General features: G+C 37.8%; 1 protein-coding gene across 1 annotated transcript in view; it reads right to left on the reverse strand.

The window, feature by feature from the left end:
* Positions 1 to 20,773, reverse strand: part of rapgef4a (Rap guanine nucleotide exchange factor 4a) — a 37,790-nt gene that overhangs the window by 12,268 nt on the left and 4,749 nt on the right. The window contains exons 4-7 of the mRNA XM_053328016.1: positions 20,274 to 20,420; positions 5,263 to 5,329; positions 1,228 to 1,292; positions 46 to 96 (exon numbers count right to left, since the gene is read on the reverse strand). Coding sequence (XP_053183991.1) covers positions 46 to 96; positions 1,228 to 1,292; positions 5,263 to 5,329; positions 20,274 to 20,420 — 330 coding nt within the window. The remainder of the gene's footprint in view (positions 1 to 45; positions 97 to 1,227; positions 1,293 to 5,262; positions 5,330 to 20,273; positions 20,421 to 20,773) is intronic.

A 20,773-nucleotide genomic window follows, 5' to 3' on the forward strand; every position in this document is an offset into this window, starting at 1 on the left:
AGGCAATACTTGGGCCTTGCATACAGAGGTGGTTGTGTTTACTACCTGAGAAATGCATTTAGGATGGGGTTTGGCTGGATTTTCAATGAATGAAGTCTGCAAAATACAAATGAAAAACAAAAAATAACTGGGACTAAAATAAAAAGAACATTACAGATGACAAAGAAACTGAGGCTCTTCTGGTGATAAAAGACCCACCATCACAGAAATTGAGTAAATTAAAGGTTTGTTGTTGCACATAACTGACAATAAAATACACCAGGGAAACAACAACATGTCAAACAAGTCACGACAAATAGCAAGTGTTTTTCCTCTCGCTGTGGACCACATGAAGTCTTCTTCACTGCTACTGTGTGACTCACAGTTGACATCATGTGTTTATTAGCTGTCAATTTTAATTGAACGTACGGCTTTCTAAATTGCTTCTGAGTTAAAGTAATAGTCTCTTAGCAGAGTCTTGATTGATGGATTTAATTTCTTAAATGAGACACAGATATTCATGTAAGTGTTGGATTTGTGTTGTTTTTGTTTGTTTCGCTGAGTCCACGGGTTAGGCAGCTGGGCTGTGACATTTAAAATGCATTCTACACGCTTCAGAAAGCAGTGTGACTCACGTGTTTATATGCAGGCTTTAAAGTCTCATCACTTATTCACAAGTAAATTAGCCCATTCAGTAGCCAGAAGCCAGAAGTCATGCAGTCATGGTTATTATTTATATATGTTCAAGTAACATTAAAGCTTGTTACATAACAGGAAAGGAAGTTATGGATATATCTTTTTCACATAACAGAACAATCTTCTTTTGGTTAAAGTTCTGGTTGAACTCTACGTCAATCCCTCGGCAGGAAAAGAGCACAGGGCACAATAAGTCTGCTGTAGTGCCAGTCAGCGGCCAGGAAACAAAAACAGGAGAAAGGTGGGACAGGAAATGTTGTGGATAGAGACAAGTATTCCAGTCACCTTGTTTATATTTAGACTGACTTTAAACAAACTTCCCATTCCATGATTATTTCTATACTCTGCTAGAGAGGTGGCTGACCTTAAAGGGTGGTGTTACATCAGGTAAAGTGGAAGTACTGAATGAGTTATAGCCACGTAACATGAAGTCTCACAAATGTGATTAATGAGCATTGACACAACTGCTTCTCTCTGTCACTAAATGATATAAAATTAGTCTTGAACTACACAAATAATGTGTGTCAGCTTGTACAATGTCAGAGAAAGTACCTTATTCTGATGTTTGGAGACAGAAACAATTGCGTTGTTTCTTATGTTCTCTTTGTCCGGCATTCCTGGTTGGGAAAAATCAGAGTATATATTTAGAAAGTGCCCTTGGATCTGTGAAAAATGCCACTTTCAACTGGTTTTTCCTTTATTCATGATATCAAATGAGAAGAAATCCATTGTTCTAATGATTATGACACAAAGAATGACTATCCATAATGTTTAACAGTTCCCATTTCTCATTTTCATAATTTTATTAACTGTAGAGACATATATGATTTGGGCTTTCATGTGTTGATCTTTATATCCACAAATCTAGACTGTGCAGTTAAATGTTGGCAATATTCTAATTTAGGTTTTAGACAGTGACACACTACATGAAGTTGTGATTATAACTGTAGATGTGGCAAAAATCTCATTCCACTTGACATACCCAGAAACTATTATTTTTCAGTGTTACAAGTTTAAATCTTGACTGTTCCCCTTCAGGACAAACAGCATAATCAGTCATGGCTGCTCAGTCACAACTCTATTCTTAGACCTGATTCTCAGACTGCTGATAACACGAAAAACTGATATAGTATCCGCACAATACACAGAGAGAGGGGAGAAGGAGAAATGTCATATAATGCTCTACATCCAGGAATTAAAGAAAAGTGTCTCTTTAACTTTAATCACAATGCTTTATGTAATTCCTGGTTATTTTTATAAACATTCTTCACTGTAAGATTTTTCTATTGTTATCCTTGTGTTGCATAATACGTGTTAGCATTTAGACCATCTGACCACTGGGCAAACACAAGTCCAACAGGGTGGGGAGGGGGGGGGGGGGGGTCTTTGATCCAATTGTCTCATCTGTGTTCACTCCCAAACTGAGATCTAAAGAGACAACAGTAAAATCTATATTTTTATTGTTTACTGATAATAAATGTTTGCGAACTGCTCTTAGAAAGTGTCTGATTTTGACAGAGAGCGGCATCAAACAAAGATACTTTCCTAACCATAGTTTTAGAAGCCTAAACTTACTGTAACTAAACCTTAATCAAAACTGGCAGATCAGAAAATGTTTATATTGTTTATTTTGGACCATGAATTATTATTAATATAATGTGTATATTGTTCATTTTGGACCATTATTTAGGGGCACTGGACCACAAAATGCTTACATGTTTACTTCTTGAAAGCACCAACAAACAAACTACATACAGTGTATATCATTCTTTCACTCCTTTGGACTGTATTTCTATTTATACACTGTGGGTATGTATAGAAGCAGTGCTTGTTTGTTGTTTTATTGAGAAGTTAACAGCTGTCCATCATTTTATTTGTGATGCTGTCACATCAGTCCATGTGACATCATGCCATTCATTCAAGTGTCACATCGGTTCAATCACATCAGCAGGAATGAAGTGTGAAAAATCTAGAGCTTAAGTTACAAAAATTACACATTCAATTTTTGGAGGGGAAATAAATACTATTTAATTTGCCACAGTTGAAAGCAAAATGTTTTATTGCAATGATGCATTGTTGCTAGGTGCTCAGGTGGAGCAGTACTACTGATTGCATGACCGGAGTAAATGAAACAATGCTGATTCTAAAAGCTCCACCTGTTAACATTAGAGTGCTGTAAAAGTGTTGCTAGTAAGAAAACGATTTAAACATGTTTAATTTATGCTGCGATTTCACCACTACAGTTAGAAAACCACTGAGCTGCTGTGGGTGTACAGGAGAGTGCATCAGCCTCCAGCTGCTTGTTGTTTGTGTGATTTCTGTCTTGGTGTATTCATGTGTAGAGTGCATACTGTGAATCCCCTAAGTACTATACTGTATATTGCAAAAATACTCAGAGCCTGGCTGTTATAGAGGTGCTCAAAAACACATTAGAGTGATGAATATTTAAGCAGAAGCATCAAGTTTTAAAAGCTGCCCCAAAAGACTTGTTAATCTTTATTTTAGCATGAGTGAAGTTAAGATTGTGAGTTTGTAAAAATGCATGAAACGTGAAATAGAGAAACCTTTTCTTGAAAATGTATCTATTTATGAAAAAAAAACAAAAAAACATGCATTTAAAGAATTTATTTCACACAGAAAGAGGGGAAGAGGTTTAGAAAAACAACAGCAAAGTGTATCACAGACCAACATCACACCAGGGGCCTGTTTCAGAGTAAATTGACTCAGAGTTGAAGGAAACTCTGAGTTTGACAGCTCAGAGGTGGGCAACCTAGAGTTAAGGTTTGAACTCAGAGCTAGTTACACCTGCTTCCTGAAACAGGCCCCAGATCTTTATGTCAAGTTAAAGTGTTCCTTGGACAAGAAAATGTGCCTGTTTCAAACCTAGTATTAACCCATTATGACCCAAGGCACCCTCTAAAAAATAATTACAAAACCTAAGGCATTGTTTAAAACCTGAGGCGGTCAAAGAGTGAACAAGATAAACCCAAAGCCTATTTGAGGACTCGGACTCACAGTACACGACACACCCACTTAACTACAAGACATACCCACTTGGTTAGGTTTAGGCATGAGGAGTGAGATGGTAAACACCAATCTATCTCTCTATGTATCAATGTATGTATCTACCTATCTATCTATCTATCTATCTATCTAACTATCTATCTAACTATCTATAAAAGAAATACATGGCAATATGCAGTACACCCATTGCCAGGAATCCAGCAGACTCTGGACTTTCTCACTGCACACTGCTGTTCATCATTTTTTATGGTACACGACATTGAAGCAAGTTAAGTGCTCTGTTTGAGCAAAGCTAAGTCAATATTGAGTTAACTTGCAACAGAAAACCATAAATAAAAGTATCAGTCTTTCTCACAATGCAAGAAGATAAGGAGAGGGTTAGGCAGTGATGGAGTTAAGCAGACAGAAATATTGAACAAAATGAGAATCTATGTTATATTACACCAGTTAAGAATATAAAATCCCATTACACATATACGTGTGGAATCAAGGCCTTATGCCTGGGAATACTTATAACTTAAAAGTGAAGAAATATATTTAATCAGTTTTATGATTTCATACTTTTTGATGAGACACAAGCTGATAGTGATCCAATTGTATTGCTGTGCCTGTTTCGGATGAGGTGTCCACACTGTCCCTGAACCGGTTTTAAAACATCCTGCTGTATTTGAACATTTGGCAACATCTGCACTATGAAGTTTAAAGAACAGCTTCAAACGACAGCTAGCAACTCGCAATATCTGTGACAAAGTAATGACTAAAGGCACTTTTAGACTGTGTGACAACAACAATGGTGTACACTTATTCCATGTCATGTTGTGCCAATAATAAAATTAGGGGATAGCAACGATTAGTCGATTAATCAGTTAGTTGCCAACTATCAAATTAATCGTTTAGAGTAATTTTTAAGACAAAAAGTACAACTTCTCAGATTCCAGCCTCTCAAATTTGAATATGTTCTAGTTTCTTTAATCCTCTATGACAGTAAATTTAATATCTTTGGGTTGTGGACTATTGTGGACAAACAAAAACATCTGAGCACATCTCCAGGTCATTATTTTCTGACATTTTATGGACCAAACAACTAATGCATTAATAAAGAAAATAATCGACTTAGTGCTAAGCAGAGGTCCACCATCAGCTCATGTCATCTATCAGCTCATGTCATCTATCAGCTCATGTCATCTATCAGCTCATGTCATCTATCAGCGCTGCTCTGATATTTTGAAAATGCAGCAAAGTCAAACAAATGGTGTTTTTCGTTTCACCTTCTTGATTTTGGTGTGCTATGGACACATTAGGTAGAACAAGTGTGTTTTCACTTAAAAAAAACTGCACTTATGAAATTTCATGTTGGTGTGCATTAAATTCAAGTAATATTATGATTGGTTTGTTTTGTCGTCATCAGCAGTCGCATTTGGAGAATTTGGTCTGAATTTTGCCTCAGGCTGTCTTTGGCACCTGTTTGGATTGAAGACCACAGATTTCTCTTTCATGGTCAAATGTATAATTGGTTGGTCTAAACCAATCAGAAATGATAACAAGAAAATTGTGGCTACTTACTGTCAGCACTACTTTCCATCACACCATAGGGTGGGGCGAGCAGTCCGGCCATGCACTGATGATATTTCTGTAATGACAAAGAAAATACAAGCAGTTGACAACTGATGATAAAATATCAAAATATCAATTTTACCATTAAACCACACCTAAATTATTTTTAAAAAGTGTATCCCCAGCACATCATGTGCAGATGGTAAATAGATCTTTAAGAGCAGCAGTGTTATAAATGGATACAACAAACTTTGTCCTTTTGTCTCATCACTTAATCAACATAGCCAAGTGCTGGAACTAAAACAGCTGGTAAAAGTCCATTCAGTTTGATGTCTTGATCTAGACTTCCATGCTTCCTCTACAAGCTCACACACGGCTAGTAATTAAAAATGTACTCCTGATACTGTTTTATAGTGGCCTTTGTTCACCTCAAGCAGGACTTCTAACTCCTCATTAGATCAGATTATGTGGACCAACAAGCACTTCATTATCTAGAGAAGCAGCCAAATCTCCTTTGCTTAAAAGATGGAAATAAATTACAGGAGATTACACTGGTCATCAAAAGTCATCTGGACCGTTCAAGTAGTCCAGTGGTCTGAGACAACAGACACCCCCCTCCCCACCCGCACCCCCACCCTCTTTCTCTTTCTCCCCACATTTCCTGTCTCTTTCTAGCTCTCATAACCGTACTGTCTTACTTGTCTCCAGGCTGTGAGGACAAGAAGCAAGTCAGTGACATTTTGGAGTGTTTGTTGGTATTTCATCCTTATTAATCCAAACATCCAAATTCTGAATTGGTTGGGTCGAGTAATAATCACAGTTTAAGTTGGAAGAAGACCAGAAAAGGGGCTTCTACAGCTCAGTTATTAAAAGTGAAAACATGTTTGTTGTATTTGTCACTTTTATAATACATTTAAAATATACTTTAAATTCTCAATTTCAGTTTGTAGTCATCTTTTTAAAAACGTACATATTCACATCATATAGTTCTTTTTCTCTGTTACACACACACAGTTAGTTTTAGGTTATTTGTCAAGTACTTACTCCTTAATGCTGTGCAGGATGCAGGGAGCCACTGAGCCAGCAAAGCATTACAATATGATTGTGTTTGCCTTATACCATATCTGTGCCCTGAAGCATCACAGATGTTATGTAATGAACATTATACTGCACCCCTTACACTCTTGTAAATGTCATGTTTTTGTTCATGACATGGGTGCACAAAGAGGTCAATCCAACTTTAGACAATGAGCCATAAATTAAATGTTGCCTTATACAATGTGTACAAAGGTAAAAGACCTCTACCAAAGGGGAAACATTTCCAACTTAAAAAAAAAAAAGATTGCTGGAAATTCAACATTTTTTCCCTTGAGATAGGTCGAGTAAAGAGAGATTTTCAAACTCAATTATTTAACAATTTGTCAACTAAGCTGATGGTTCAAGATTAATTTGAGGTTGAGAACTAAAACTAAAAAAACACAAAAACGTGTTATGCACAAAATAAATGACATTTTAGGTCAATGAAAAGCTGATTGCGGATCACTTAGTGGCTGGTCAATTCTCTCTGCCTTCCTATGTTCTGGTCAAAGGACACTGAATGAAAGCTAGAAGTCTAAAGCCATTTGTTCCTGGATGGTAATGTATTCTCAGAGGTCACCTTTTAAATTAAATTCCTCCCCCTGACGTCAGTTAATCACTTTAGCAGCTTTTCCCATCAACTAACAAGCTATTTAGAAATGTCTCACCATATTTGATAGCATTTCTACTCAAAAGTGAGGACCGACTTGCTGCTCATTTAAATACCAAATAGAACAGACCAATGTCACTACAATGCTCAAATTATGAAAATCTGTTGTTTGAGACTACAGAGGGAGTTGTGTACACATGCATACAACAAATTCAATTATTCAAAGTTAATCAATGCAAAGATGTTCAACAGTAATGAAGCCTTCAGAGTCACTTGGACAAGCCTATCTGACTTTGTTGACAATTAAAGGATTTAGGATTAGGGAGGAGCACTTAAACTGAGCAGCACATGAACAAATGAACTCAACCCCCTGAGCCAATAAAGCCAGACTCCCTGAGGAGCTGAATCCAGTAGGAAGGGTGGGGGTGTTGTTTTAGCAGAGGATTACAGCCATAGTCAGGAGTGTAAAATGCATTTAAGTTTCTACTTTGTTAGTAATGATGTTATTGACTCTCACACCACACAGTGCTTTTGTTTCCATGAGGAGCTATTTTACAACCTCTAGCTCATTGTAAGAAGCTGTTTTTTTCACATTATTTAGTTTTACCATTTGTCTGTATATATGTTAGATTACATTTTATTATTTTTATCCCTTATCTGTTGATATATTCTTGGGTTTTTATTGTGCTCTGTGATACGCTGTGTAACTATTGTTATAGAAAAGTGCCATAGAAAATAAAGATGAATATCCTTCAAAATCCAATAATGCATGTTTTTACTGAGTCTATTTCATCTATGACATCCGGTAAAGGTGCATTGTGTTAAATTATATATATTAGTTTGACTGATATTGCAATTACAAAATGATTTACGATGTTAGAGGGAATGATAATGGTACATCAATATTCTCATTTTCATTGAAAAACAAAAAAATATTATGATGTGCTTTGTAACAATCTATACCAAACAACTTTTTCTTGAGTCTGTAGGATATAAGCCAGGGAAAGTTAAAATTATATTTTGAAACATATTTCACCTTTAACAAATATTGCACCTCTGGCAATTTTATATTGTAAATTCAATACAATTAATTGTTAAACCCTAGAATATAACATTCATAAATATGTTTTAATTAGTGTATAATCACCTGAAAATACTAATCATTGTTTTCATTACCATAGAATGAGCTGTTTATATCTACATAGGGAGCGGGTCCTCGACACTGCCATGTTGCACCACCATGTTTTTATGGTAGCCCAGAACGGACAAATCAAGCACTGACTATATTCAGTTGGTTGCAATTTCACCACTAGATGCCACTAAATCCTACACACTGGTCCTTTAATGACAGAGATTTAAAGAATGCATCTAGATTTATCACCTTTTTTGTTATTCCATAGTGCTGAATTGGGAGTTGTGTACCATTAAAGGTAGAATATGTAGAATGAGCAGAACAACGCCATCTAATCTCTCGAGATCGTAGTCGCAACAACCAAAAAGTAATTCCAGCAGTTGGGTTGCCAGGTCCGGTGCCGGATTTTATTTTAGCTCTAACTCTGTAAATATACCACTTTATCCACATGTCTAACCTTTTTAGGAAAGTAGCCCTTTAGATCCACAATGTGACGCTAATTTGTCCAAATAACATCTGCTTAAAGTTTTGTTCCTGCGAATTCGGAGCCGCTCAAGTTAGCCGTAGCGAGTAACGCACTTCCGGTCATTTTCACAAAATAAAACACCCGTTGCCTTTTATTATTAAGAAAACCATAACGATAGAGTTGGTGCTTTTATTTTGAAAACAGGAAGCGAACATACCCTCGCTGTAACTGACTTGAACCACCGAGGTACATTACATTGTGGGAGTAGCAGCCATAGACATATATACGTATATATGTCTATGGTAGCAGCAATGTCTCTGCATGTACTGCCTAATCCTAAACACTGATTGGCTTTTGTGTGGTGTAGTCAGAAGCAGAAGAGGCTCACGGTCGTAAACATCTAGTCACGTGTACCAAAGTCCTTCGAATGTCTCTACGGACCGTATATGGTTTGTTATTTGTGTTATTACATTACGTGTTGGACTAAATACATGTTGACATATTGAGGAAAGTATTCCGGTTAGAAGGAAACGGATTTCATATTTCAGCAGAATGGATACTTGGCGAGCTGTACAGAAAGTCCTGAGTCATAAGATGAACGTTGTGGATAAAGGGAAGACTTTGAAGGTATGTAGGCATTATAGCTGTTCTTACTTAGCTCAGGGGCTAGCCAAGCTAATCGCTAATACTATTACGGCTGTGAGCAACCATATAAATCGTGAGTGGTCTTGAATGAATCAGGTCAATCTAAGCTTTCCAACTATGTACGGCATGAATATGTATGTTTAAGGGTTGGTGTTTAAAACATTCAGAAGAACGTGTGGCTACTTCCTAACATCTGTCCCGTCCCGTGAACGGAACAGCGTGCGTTAAGAGGTTAATGATCAAATATCAAAATCCGAATAGCGTCAGAAAGTCAACCCACTCTCCACATTTCCATTTCTACCGTTTTGATACTTCATGGTACACAAACAAATAGCATCTCATATGAAAGCTAAGACCCTGGCGAGTTCAACAATACCACTATTATTACGCTAAAAACTCAGTGAACCAGCAGCCAAAGAATACAAAGGTAAACAACCACTTATTTACAGCGACTAACAGATATTCTGTCTTACCTTCGAAGTTTTGTGATGAAAAGTTGTACTTGAGAGCAAAAAACGCTGGTTTTAGTAAGTCCAACACGGCGCTGCTTGTTTACAACTCCATTTCACCCAGTGCCAGCCTACAGTAGCTGCGCCGGAACAACAGATAACCCTGGCAACCCGCAATTCCGGCCGCTAATTGGCTGGTACAATGTACACAGAACGTCATTGTCGAACCCGTCAAAACTTTTTTTAAATATTAATTCAGACTAAATATTTTTTTTTTATGGAAAAGCAATACTTTCATTCTGTACCCCTCAAAATGCCCCGTGGCTGTATTATTTTTTTTAAAATATAGCTTTTAATAAATATTCTACATATTCAACCTTTTAATGCTGAGCACTTCATAACCATTACATTAATAGTTGGTAATGCTTATTTACTTTATTGCCAAGATTTAGAACAAAAGATTGTTAACAATCTCAGGTTTGTTTGCTAGATATGAAGCTGGGAGACAATTAGTTTAGTTTTGCATAAAAACAGTGGGAAACTAGCCTGGCTTTGACGTTGTTACACTTTTGTAAAAGGTTTTTGTACAGATAAGTCGGGTTAGCTAGCTAGTTTCCCCATGCTTTTCGTCTTTCGTCTTTGTGCTAAGCTTAGCTAACTGGCTACTGACTGTAGCTTAATATTTAATGCAATATCAGAGTGATGTTGATCTTCACATCTTACTATCTGCAAGATAAATAGAAAAAGAGTGCATTATTCACACATTTACCTTCATCATTTTAATCCCATATGAGTATTATGGCATTAAACCATTTCAAATGTCAACTACAGAGAATACTTTAGTGATTAAGTGCAGTTGTATTTGCATTGTGACTAATGTGATGATAAATGTATGTCTGACATCCCAACATAAAATATATATCAGCCTTGTTCATAAAGACATCTACAACTAAATGTGTTGCCATGTTCCCTTGAAAGGCAGATTCAAATATTAATGACAGTACTTCATGTCACCATTTAACAACCATTGGGTCTGATATGTGCAGTTACTTAATGTCCTAATCATCTATTATGTCCTGTCATGGGAATAAGATAGATCTCTACATGCTTTTTAGGATAACTCTCTTTCTATATCACTGTAGTTATTACCACAGATTACTGACAAATGGATAGTCAATGGTCATGAGACATAAACAAGCTCCATTGGGACTCACAGCCAGCTCTGCACAGAAGGTGCACTATTAACGTTGCAAATGTTGCAGCATGGACAGACCTTTAGGCATATTCGACTGGGTTAAATCATGCATCACGATTTGACATCCAGACAGCACACTCAGTGGTTGCAATGGTGGCTTCTTATTCAATCCTTTCTCCTACAAATTATTGTGCAACTTTAATAAACTGATTACATCACATTAGGATATTATGATCTGTTCCTTCATGTAGATTTACTCAGAGTAGCTGAGACATATTAAAAACACTTCAGGTAAGAAGTATGTTGTTTAAAGTGATATTGATCAGGTGGCTTTGCAGTGCAGAAGGCTAAATCCCTTCACAGCCTGACACTGGAAATAAACACTCACTTCCAATAGATCTTATGCTCGTGATGGCAGTGTCTGTGATTTTCAATCCATAATGCATGGTTTTAAAATTATTAGTAAGTGCACAAGGTTTTCCTTAAGTTGTCAATCAATGTTTTACAATATAGATAAACTGTGATACAGGTATCTGCTACTGGTTGTCCACATTGAAGCAGATGTTTCATGTCAGTGTGAGGTCTCAAATCACAGAGTATAATCTTTCAATTTACGACTTGTGTCTCCAAATCTTCCAGGTTTTTGAATAATTTCAATGCAGCACTTTGTAGATATTTACTTTCACTTGTGGTTATTTGGCAGTCAATAATTTTGAATTTTGCTAACCGAAAAAGGATGATGAGGAATGTTCAGTGCAAGTGTTTCTGTGTGAACTCAAATGGAGATCTCACTGAAACAAGTTCTTCATACAGATATAACCCAGTTTCACAGCATTTTAGAAATTAGTCTGTTTATTAGTGCAGATGTAAGTGTCAACGTTCCTCAACATAATAGCATGTAAGTGATCTACAAGAGAATTTGATGATTCCATTGATAAACCATATTTTCAGTTTGATATGGCAAATGGCTTTAAATATGGTCCCCACCAGTCGCAGCTTGGAGAATGTGCCAGCCAGAGGTGTCAATCATTGTAATCAAGAACAAATTATTGAAACATTATCCGAAACTTTCCCAACAATCTGAGGGTGAATTGATCTTACAATCTCACACCCACCATTAGTGGCACCGGCAACTGAATTTTAAGCTTGAATAGTGGATGTTTCTTACTTTGTTATCTCCTTAAATTACTATGGTCACTGTCCATCAAAGCGACATATTTTATATTGCAGCTGCATCTTCAACTAATGACAATTCAACTGGAAAAATATCATGCCCATCCAAAAAGTGCTCAAACTGTTGGAACTGTTACGCATGCTGGGAGCAAGCAGCTGAGCAGTATTGTGGCATGAGAAAAATACACTAAATTGGCCGTAGCATCAGGCATAAAGCATTCAGTCTTGACATTTTGGCACCAATACCTATAGGACACATTTAAGATAAACATCACATCCGCAATTATTCAATGATGACACATAACATGATCATACACGTTTCAATAAATACAATAATAATCAGGTATCTGTATGCTAAACAAATATCCCAAGTTGTCTATGATTCTGCATTCATCACCACACTGATCGTATCCTTACATAAAACGAGGAAATGTCTGCAACAACAGATGTGCCATTTTGTATTCCCTTCAGTCAAGCTCGGTCAACTGTTGTGCTTATCTGCTCTGATACACTGACTTCACTGTTCACAACAGCAGGATAGCTCTTACATATCCCTTAACCCTGCCCTCTACTAATAATGTGAAATTTTATATTTTGCCCTACAGACCATGGAGTGAAATATTGCCAAATAAACAGCCTGAATCTCTATCTGATGCACATGGTTAGTAAGCTTTGAAGAGTTCAAAGATATAATTATTTGTGTCATAACAACAGATCAGTGAAGATATCAAACCAGCTATCTCAGTGAATTCTCAGATCAAGCCTCTCCTCAGTCTTTCATGCTTGAGCACGTTATTGCATTGTGAGCATCACTGTGCATGAATGCACTCCTATATTTTGAATATTCACCCCACATTACATAACACACATAGTGCAAACTGTTCCTAAACCATTCTCTCATTATTCTGAACTCTTACAGACACACTTCAAGCCACTTGGGGAAACAATTGTAGGAAGACCCTCCCAAGAGGCTGACTTCATGTTTGCACTGTAAGAAACAGTTACAGCAAGAAACACTTATGACACGCGTGCACTTATATTACATGTTTATATTTATATTTGGAAAGAAACACTTTACTTTACTTTTGACATTTGAAAGGCAAACCCTCCCGATGCTTCAAAATAAGCATGAATGTTCTCACTTTCCCCAAATCTAATCCAGTATTTGCATCAAATGCATTGCATTGCTCAAAAGTTTAGCAAAGATTACCTAAAGATGCTATCAGCGTCCCTCGCAAGTACTTAGCCTATTACTCTTGTTAATGACTGGAAGGTCCTCCGCAGCCTCTTAATCCACGTCCAGTACATCCAAGAGTGCCACACTAGTCATGGGTCATATAGAGCATGGTCCAACATGATCCAAGCAGCTCCATCACAACAGCCTGCACGCCACTCTGGGAACAGAGTGAGCAGACTGTCAGCCTCGGAGCACAGCCGAGTGTAAGTCAGCTGCTGACTTTTTCTGAGCAGCAGTTGCTAGGTGATTACTCAACTCTAGTCACTGAGCATGCAGGAGAGCATGCTCGATCTCTCTCTCTCTCTCTCTCTCTCTCTCTCTTACACACACACGAGTGGCCAGTTACACAGGATGTGAAGTACAGTAACCAGAAATATACAAATATATTGTAAAAGTGTCACTTCTGCTTCCATCAGCTCTTCAGGGAAACATATCCCACTGTGGATTTAACAGCAGAATTTAGTTGAACTTGAGAATCATCCTTTGAACATCCAGTCCAACACTAAAATGTACAGACAGCACTATCCAGTATCCTACTCCTATCAGTTAGCTCCTTCCTCTCAAGGACAGAGACCAGATGGTGTCTTATCTTTGACTTTGTTACTTATCAAGGCCAAAAGACATCTGAATTGAATTCCCAGAGCATTTTCCAATCAAGAAATTTACCACATTATCAAAAACTTCTACTACTATGTATAACATTTCCCCAACATTAGTTTTAAAACTAAAAATATGTTAAGGAAATAAAATGTCAACAAAAAAGTCTCACTAATACTATCCACCCCCTTGAAGTGGGCTTCAACAATTATCAGTTTACTGCTTATGAGAGAGTCAATATACTGTATGTTTACATGGGGCCGTTTCACAGCGTGGCTATCTGTAACTTAGAGGTCAATTTGGTCCACTCACTACCACCCTGTAGGTGTGTGTGTATGTGCAGGTTTATTTCTGATAGGACCCAATTAAGTGAAATGATCGTTGTCTGTTTTTGTTATTTTGTTCAAACTTTTAATAAGAAGGCTCATTATATATTTAAAAAAATACACTAATGACCCTCACATTCATAAGTCACACAAGTATGTTTTTTTGTGAATAACAGACCAGATAAAGGTCATAAAATAACAATAATAAAAGAAAATAGTCGATATTTATTCATAAGTAAATGATTTACTTCATTTATTTATTTATTTCCAAATTTGTACATTTTAAAGGGGCAAACAAACATAACACACGTCTCCTAATGCCTCAAGAAGTATTGTGGAAATTTTAAACACAACCTTATTCATGGCATTTGGTATGAATTAAATATGTCTTGTGATCCTACCAGAGAGAGGATAATCGAATGGATATGTGACTGAGAAACAGAGAGATGTGGGGTGGGGGGCAAATAAAGAGTAGGTGTAGTTGTGTCTCAATGAATCACCATGTTAAATCATACACTTTACACTTCCCAAATAGAACACAATAATTTAGCTGCAAAAGTATCAGGGAAACCAAGAGTCTTGAAATCATGTCCTGTTTTGGATTTGACATCGGCCATCCTGATTTTGATGGAATTAAAGCTCTTACTGAACAGGCACCAATTTAAGACAAAGCTGATTTATAAAATGTATTTTGGTTGACATTATGAAGGACTTAGGCAAACAAAAGCACCAGAGAGAAAACATATTCTGTGCTCCTTCTTTTCTCCTCATGTCAGTAACAATCAGGACTGTTTTTATTTGAATTTAATTTAGTGTGCTCCTACACGCTAGGGTTTCACTTGAGGATATGGGTTCAACTATAACCACACACAGACAAAATATTGGTCACAAGTGTAAATATACAAACACGCCTCGCTTCAGTGATATGGAAGACTCAAACTAAGAGAAAGCTGGGTTGTTGTTGTTTGTTCCATTTTGATGATTTTACATCCGCACATTTCTATTCTGCACTCTAGTTTGGTTTTGTGAATTTACAGACGACTTTCAACCAAATCTTTCTCTGTATTTCATCTGATTTGTATAAATCCTTCAGACTAAATTCTGAAATGAACCTTGTGAAAAAAATTGCTTTTGTGGGTTGTTTTATTTTATAAGCTAGAGTTCAGATTCCAGGCTTTTGATTATGTAACAACTCTGTGAGCAGAGATAAGAGAGTAATACAGAAATGTTTTGATATGATCTTCCTGCTCTTTCCATGCACATATCCGCTGTACACTTGGAAGGACTCTGGCCTGGGATGTGACCTGCTACTTGGATGGTGAACCCAGAGAGGATCCATGTGACCTAATTTTCCAACTCTCCACCCAAAATCCTCAGACACCAGAGGGCACACTGCGTCCTGCCACTTCCTTTTTCATCAGCTTACTCCACTGGCTGCTCATCAGGCTGGTTCTACGGACTAATGGTAATGACACACATATTACCCCCACCCACTCACACAGCTCAGCCCCCAACAGATATGCCCCAAGCATAAACATACATGCAGAATACATACAACCGTAAGCATCTGAACCCTGTGTTGCATGTTACATGCATGCATAAAAAGCATGCCCGTAAAGCTGTCCTTCTATGATGTGTTATTTCCAACATCTATTCCAAAATAGCAAAGCTTCCTGACTCAGAGGGAACTGCCTTTCAACCCTAAAAACACAAATCACAATTGAGTTATTTCAATCGCCATTAACATCGGAAGCAGGAAACAAAGTGAAGAGCAAATTGATGATCAGGCCATCTGAGCTTCGGTCAGTGTGTGCACAACTCGGCTCATCTCTGCTCTGTTAAACAAACAAGCACACGGCTGCTTGTTCCCAGTAACAGAATCCAGCTTCTGTCACGTGCCAAGCTGCATGAAAGCCATTATGGTAGGACTGTGGCAGTCAGCAGCATGAGGAAAAGAAATATTAGGATTGTATGCATGAGTGGTATGCATGGACCACTCATAGATGCAGCAACATTGCTATGTGTGCTCGTCCTACAGCCATTTGCAAGAAATATTGAACATCAATCCTCACATTTACTGAACAGTTCCATAAAGATTTTAGGAAAGCAGACATGGGAAATATGCAGTACGAGTCAAGTTTGGACACACCTTCCCATTCACTTGACTGAGAAAGTGCATCCCAACTTTTGACTGGTGTTGTATATACTGAATAATTGACATGAACAGTCATGAATAAGACATATTATCCATCGGTTCATTAGGGCAATGCTGTGCTCACTCTGGCATAGTTTTGTGAGAGCGCTTGGCCATGGGCGCTCTGCAGGAGGACAGATCTGTGTGGGTGGAGGAGGAGGAGGAGGCGTGTTAGTTTGTTTCAGGGCTTTACTCTTCAGCTTACAGTGGAGTAGGTAATGCCTTTCCCTTTGCACTCCTTTGCCATATCCCCATAACAGTTGGCATCAATCAGTAGTGTATTTGTTTGTTTACCCTGGTTTTCAGGGCTGTAAGCAATAAGAATACGGACCTCATGCAGCTTAAAAGATTAGGCTGACGATATTCTATATTTTTCTTATTGTCAACAAATCTCATGTGCAGAGATAAACCAACAATTGACTCATCCTACTTACAAGTACTTTGTGTACATCCAAAGCCTGATATATTTTAGGATATATCAGAAATATCTATATTCTTCTGTATTGTAGACTTCAATTGTTGTCCAAAAACTATTAAATACACATCAAAGATAAATACAGTTGCACTGGTTGCCATGAAGGCAGTAGGCAACCATAATTTATTTAGAAACAGCTCCAAAAACTAATAACAGGGATAGGATGGTCATTTTCAGAGGAAAAGTTCCTTGTACGTGGTTCCATTTACAGAGCTCGGCAAGCATGTTGTGCTACATAAGACAGCTACTTGACTTTGTGCTGCATTGCTAATTTGGCAAAGAAATTCAAAGTCAATATGTAATATATCACGATAAGCTCCTGAAGCTCTGTAAACGGGTGCAAAGAACTGCTCCTCTGAGACTAAAAATGTTTTTGCTGTTATTACTTTTTGGAGACATTTCTAAACTAATTATGGGAGCCACTGCCATCAGGGCAAGGGGACATGTCACCCAGAGCAACAGTGTGGCTCACTGATGTGTTTTTAATAGTTTTTGCACAACAATGGAGAGCTACGGCACAGAGTAGTGCGATATATCAGGCTTTGGATATACGCACAATACTTGTAAGTAGGATGAGTTCATTGTTGGTTTGGATCAGCACATGAGATTTTTTGACAAAAAGAAAAATATAGAAATCCTAGTCTTTTAAGCTGGACGAGATCTGTATTCAGCTCTAAAAACCAGGGTGAACAGAGAAGTTTTTTTATGAACAGCAAAATGCAATTCAAGCCTCCGTGAAGTAAATTAACTTAATTTGCAAAAACAGCCAGAAAACCACCTAGGGAAGTCTGAGGCAGTTTGTCACCACAGTACATTAGATCTGGCACGATGATGTCTGATGCCACCAGTAACAAGATATTACATAAACAATCTTTGTGCATTGCGGCAACACTGGCAGGATAAATACGTACCATTGCCAGGGATAATTATTTGGTGAAACTGTTATATGAGCAAAGTGTAAGATATTGAAAAGATAGTGTGACAATTATCTGTAAACAAGCTAATTATGTAAAACTTGACTCAATAGCAGTTCAGTCACAGTTTGGACAACTTGTGAGACACAGCCAAAAAGCACATCAACAACAACAACAAAAGATCGGTGTATTGATGCAGATGCGGTAAATGGTTGTCATGGTTTTTGGCTGAAGTGCATCTGAAAACACTGTAAAACCCCATTGAGAGCAAAAAGAGTCAACATCTTTTTGGAAAACATGTAAATCAACCCGTGTGAGAGATTAAACTGATGCAAATATTTCAAAAAGAAAAAATATATTCTCCAATAGAGTGTATTTTGGTTTAATAAAGATGTAAGCTTGGAAAGATGATACATGATGATAAATATTTTACCCACTGCTGTCATCTTAACTATTTAAACAAAAAATACTAGATTAAACAAAAATATGAATATGAAATATATTCAAATATATATTCAAGTTATGCCCTGTCCACGTGTTACAATTTCTGATATAAAAATGGTTTTGCTCCTAGACTGTCAAAATTACAACTATGCTAGGTATCATCAAAAGAAAGCAGTCCCATATTACCCTTCGCCAAAGAACATCTTTAAAACAGTCCTCTCACTGTGTATCATTACATCACAAAACAACCCAAAGCCAGAAAGATGGAAAGAAGATCAGATGCTGTATAATCTCATCTGAAACACACCTTATTGAGGAGGTCGCCCCGGGGCAGAGGTGAAATGTGTAGCCTAGTGGTTCCTTTCACGTGATCCTCCACACTCATCCAGCCAGAGTTAAGTATCCAGTCGCACTGCTGGTGAGTGCACTGACAAAGACACACAGTCCCTGATTTAACAGCCCCTATGCCCTTCGGTCCCAGAGGAAAAGGGCTGTCTCACTCAGGAAACCAACCCAGTGCAGCAGCTCAGGCAGAGGGGGAGCTGAGAGAAGAGAGGGGCCTCTAAACAGCATGACACCTACCAGCCAACATGCAGTCTGAGGAGATTAGTAGATGAGTGTGAAAGAGGAGAGGAACAACCTAACAATACTGTTAATCTTTAGTATCTTGTCACATACAGTTTGATCTCTGAAGCCATCTGCTGCAAGACTAAATGTGATGTTTGTGCTGACAATATATGTAAATACATAAATGTCACGTGATGCTTCATTAACACTGAGTCTGTGTTGTGTTTGGGAGGCTGAAAAAAAGCATACAATAAAGACATCAGTAAACACACAGAACCAGAGGGGGTTTCTCAGCACTGTAGTTCCATCTAGTGGTCAAAAGGTGTAAACATCTAGTGCCCTGATGAAACCTAGTGGGAGTGTTTTCACACAAACTTTGGAGCAGAAGGTTAACAGTGTCCTAATTAGTTCAGCTCATGTTACTCCAACAATAAAGGCATGATCCAACCTCCACTAATCAACAAGACAATTTACACCCCACCTACGCTTTGGCTTTCATTCAGCTCAGTTCATCACAGTTTTCACATTCAGAGTTTCAGTTCCAACCAGAACCAACTGAGACAGGTGGTTGTTGTATGGCTTGATGCTGCAGCCTGAGTAGTTCACAGAATTAAGGATAAATGAACTGTGATGAAGGCTGTCTTTAAGCAACCCACTCTATCATTAGGTATGGGCTTTGTCTCTACAATTAATGACTTAACAATGTAAAAAAGTGTCAGATTTTTTGCTTTAAATATATAAAAATAGTCATTTTTTTACCTGTTATTGTAGGTTATTCTCCAAATACAATTCCTGTTTGATCATAGCCTCATAATCAGACAAATTTTGTTTCACTTCATTATTTGAATCACGAAAAAAAGTCATGGCAGAAATTCAGAGGTCAGGAACCAGGTTAGTGTTATTTCAGGTAACATAGTTAAAGGACCAGTGTGTAGGATTTAGTGGCCTCTAGTGGTGAGGGTGCAGACTGCAATCAGCTGACATTGTCTCCCCTCACCCTCCCCTTACATTAGTGCAGGGGGACCTACAGAGTCTGCCCTCTCTAGAGTCAGTATTTGGTTTGTCCATACTTTGATATTATAGAAACATGGCGGTGTAACATTATGGGCTCCGTGGAAGAGGACCCACTCACTATATAGATATAAAGGTAATGAAAACACAACAATTCTTATATTAATGTGATTATACAGTGATTAAAACATACTTATGAATCTAATATTCCATTTCTGCCAAGTCCGTTCTGCTAGATGACACTAAATTTCACACACTGCATCTTTAAATGTGTCCTTGGCATTTGTTTTACTAAGAACTATGTATTATTCATATCAGTGTACCTAATCTTAGTCCTATTACTCAAAGGAAACAAACAGATTAAAGAAAAGAGTTGCATTCAGTTTAGCTCCTATGATATAATCTCTTACCTTGAGTTCATCTGTGAGATGTATCACAGGCTGTAAATGTAACCAGAGAATTTCTGTAGGCTGATACAAGTACAGATGGAGCAAACCGAGGTACTCACCTCCCACAGGGACCTGAACTCCCTCTGTTCAATGCGTAGGAGCTCACTGAATTCCCGCGTGACAATGGTGGCATGCCGGGGGGTGTTATCCAGGATCGACTCCCCAAATGCTGTGCCTGTGCCCAGTGTACATATAGTAACAGCATCCTACAAGAGAAACAGATATGGTGCTCTACAAGGGATATTTCCTCCATTAACATAAGGAAAGGATGAAACATATCAGACACAGTACAATGCTAATGTAATGCCCTTATTCTGCTGAAAGAAAGGGCTTTTGTGCTCAGCACTTGAGGAGCGGTGCTCGGCACTGATCAGATCACTCTCAAAGGTTAGAGGCAATCACCTGAACACTTATGGCAGATAGATGAATACCCTCCAGTCAGCAAAGAAATTACCCCAATCAGCACCCAGACAAACTGAGCCGTATGAAGCTGCAAGATTAAAAATATTCAATAATGTAATAAGCAAAATGCTCTTTTCAGCCCTCACTTCACACACAA

The sequence above is a fragment of the Scomber japonicus genome, chromosome 11 (genome assembly GCF_027409825.1).
Source record: "Scomber japonicus isolate fScoJap1 chromosome 11, fScoJap1.pri, whole genome shotgun sequence".
NCBI lineage: Eukaryota > Metazoa > Chordata > Actinopteri > Scombriformes > Scombridae > Scomber > Scomber japonicus.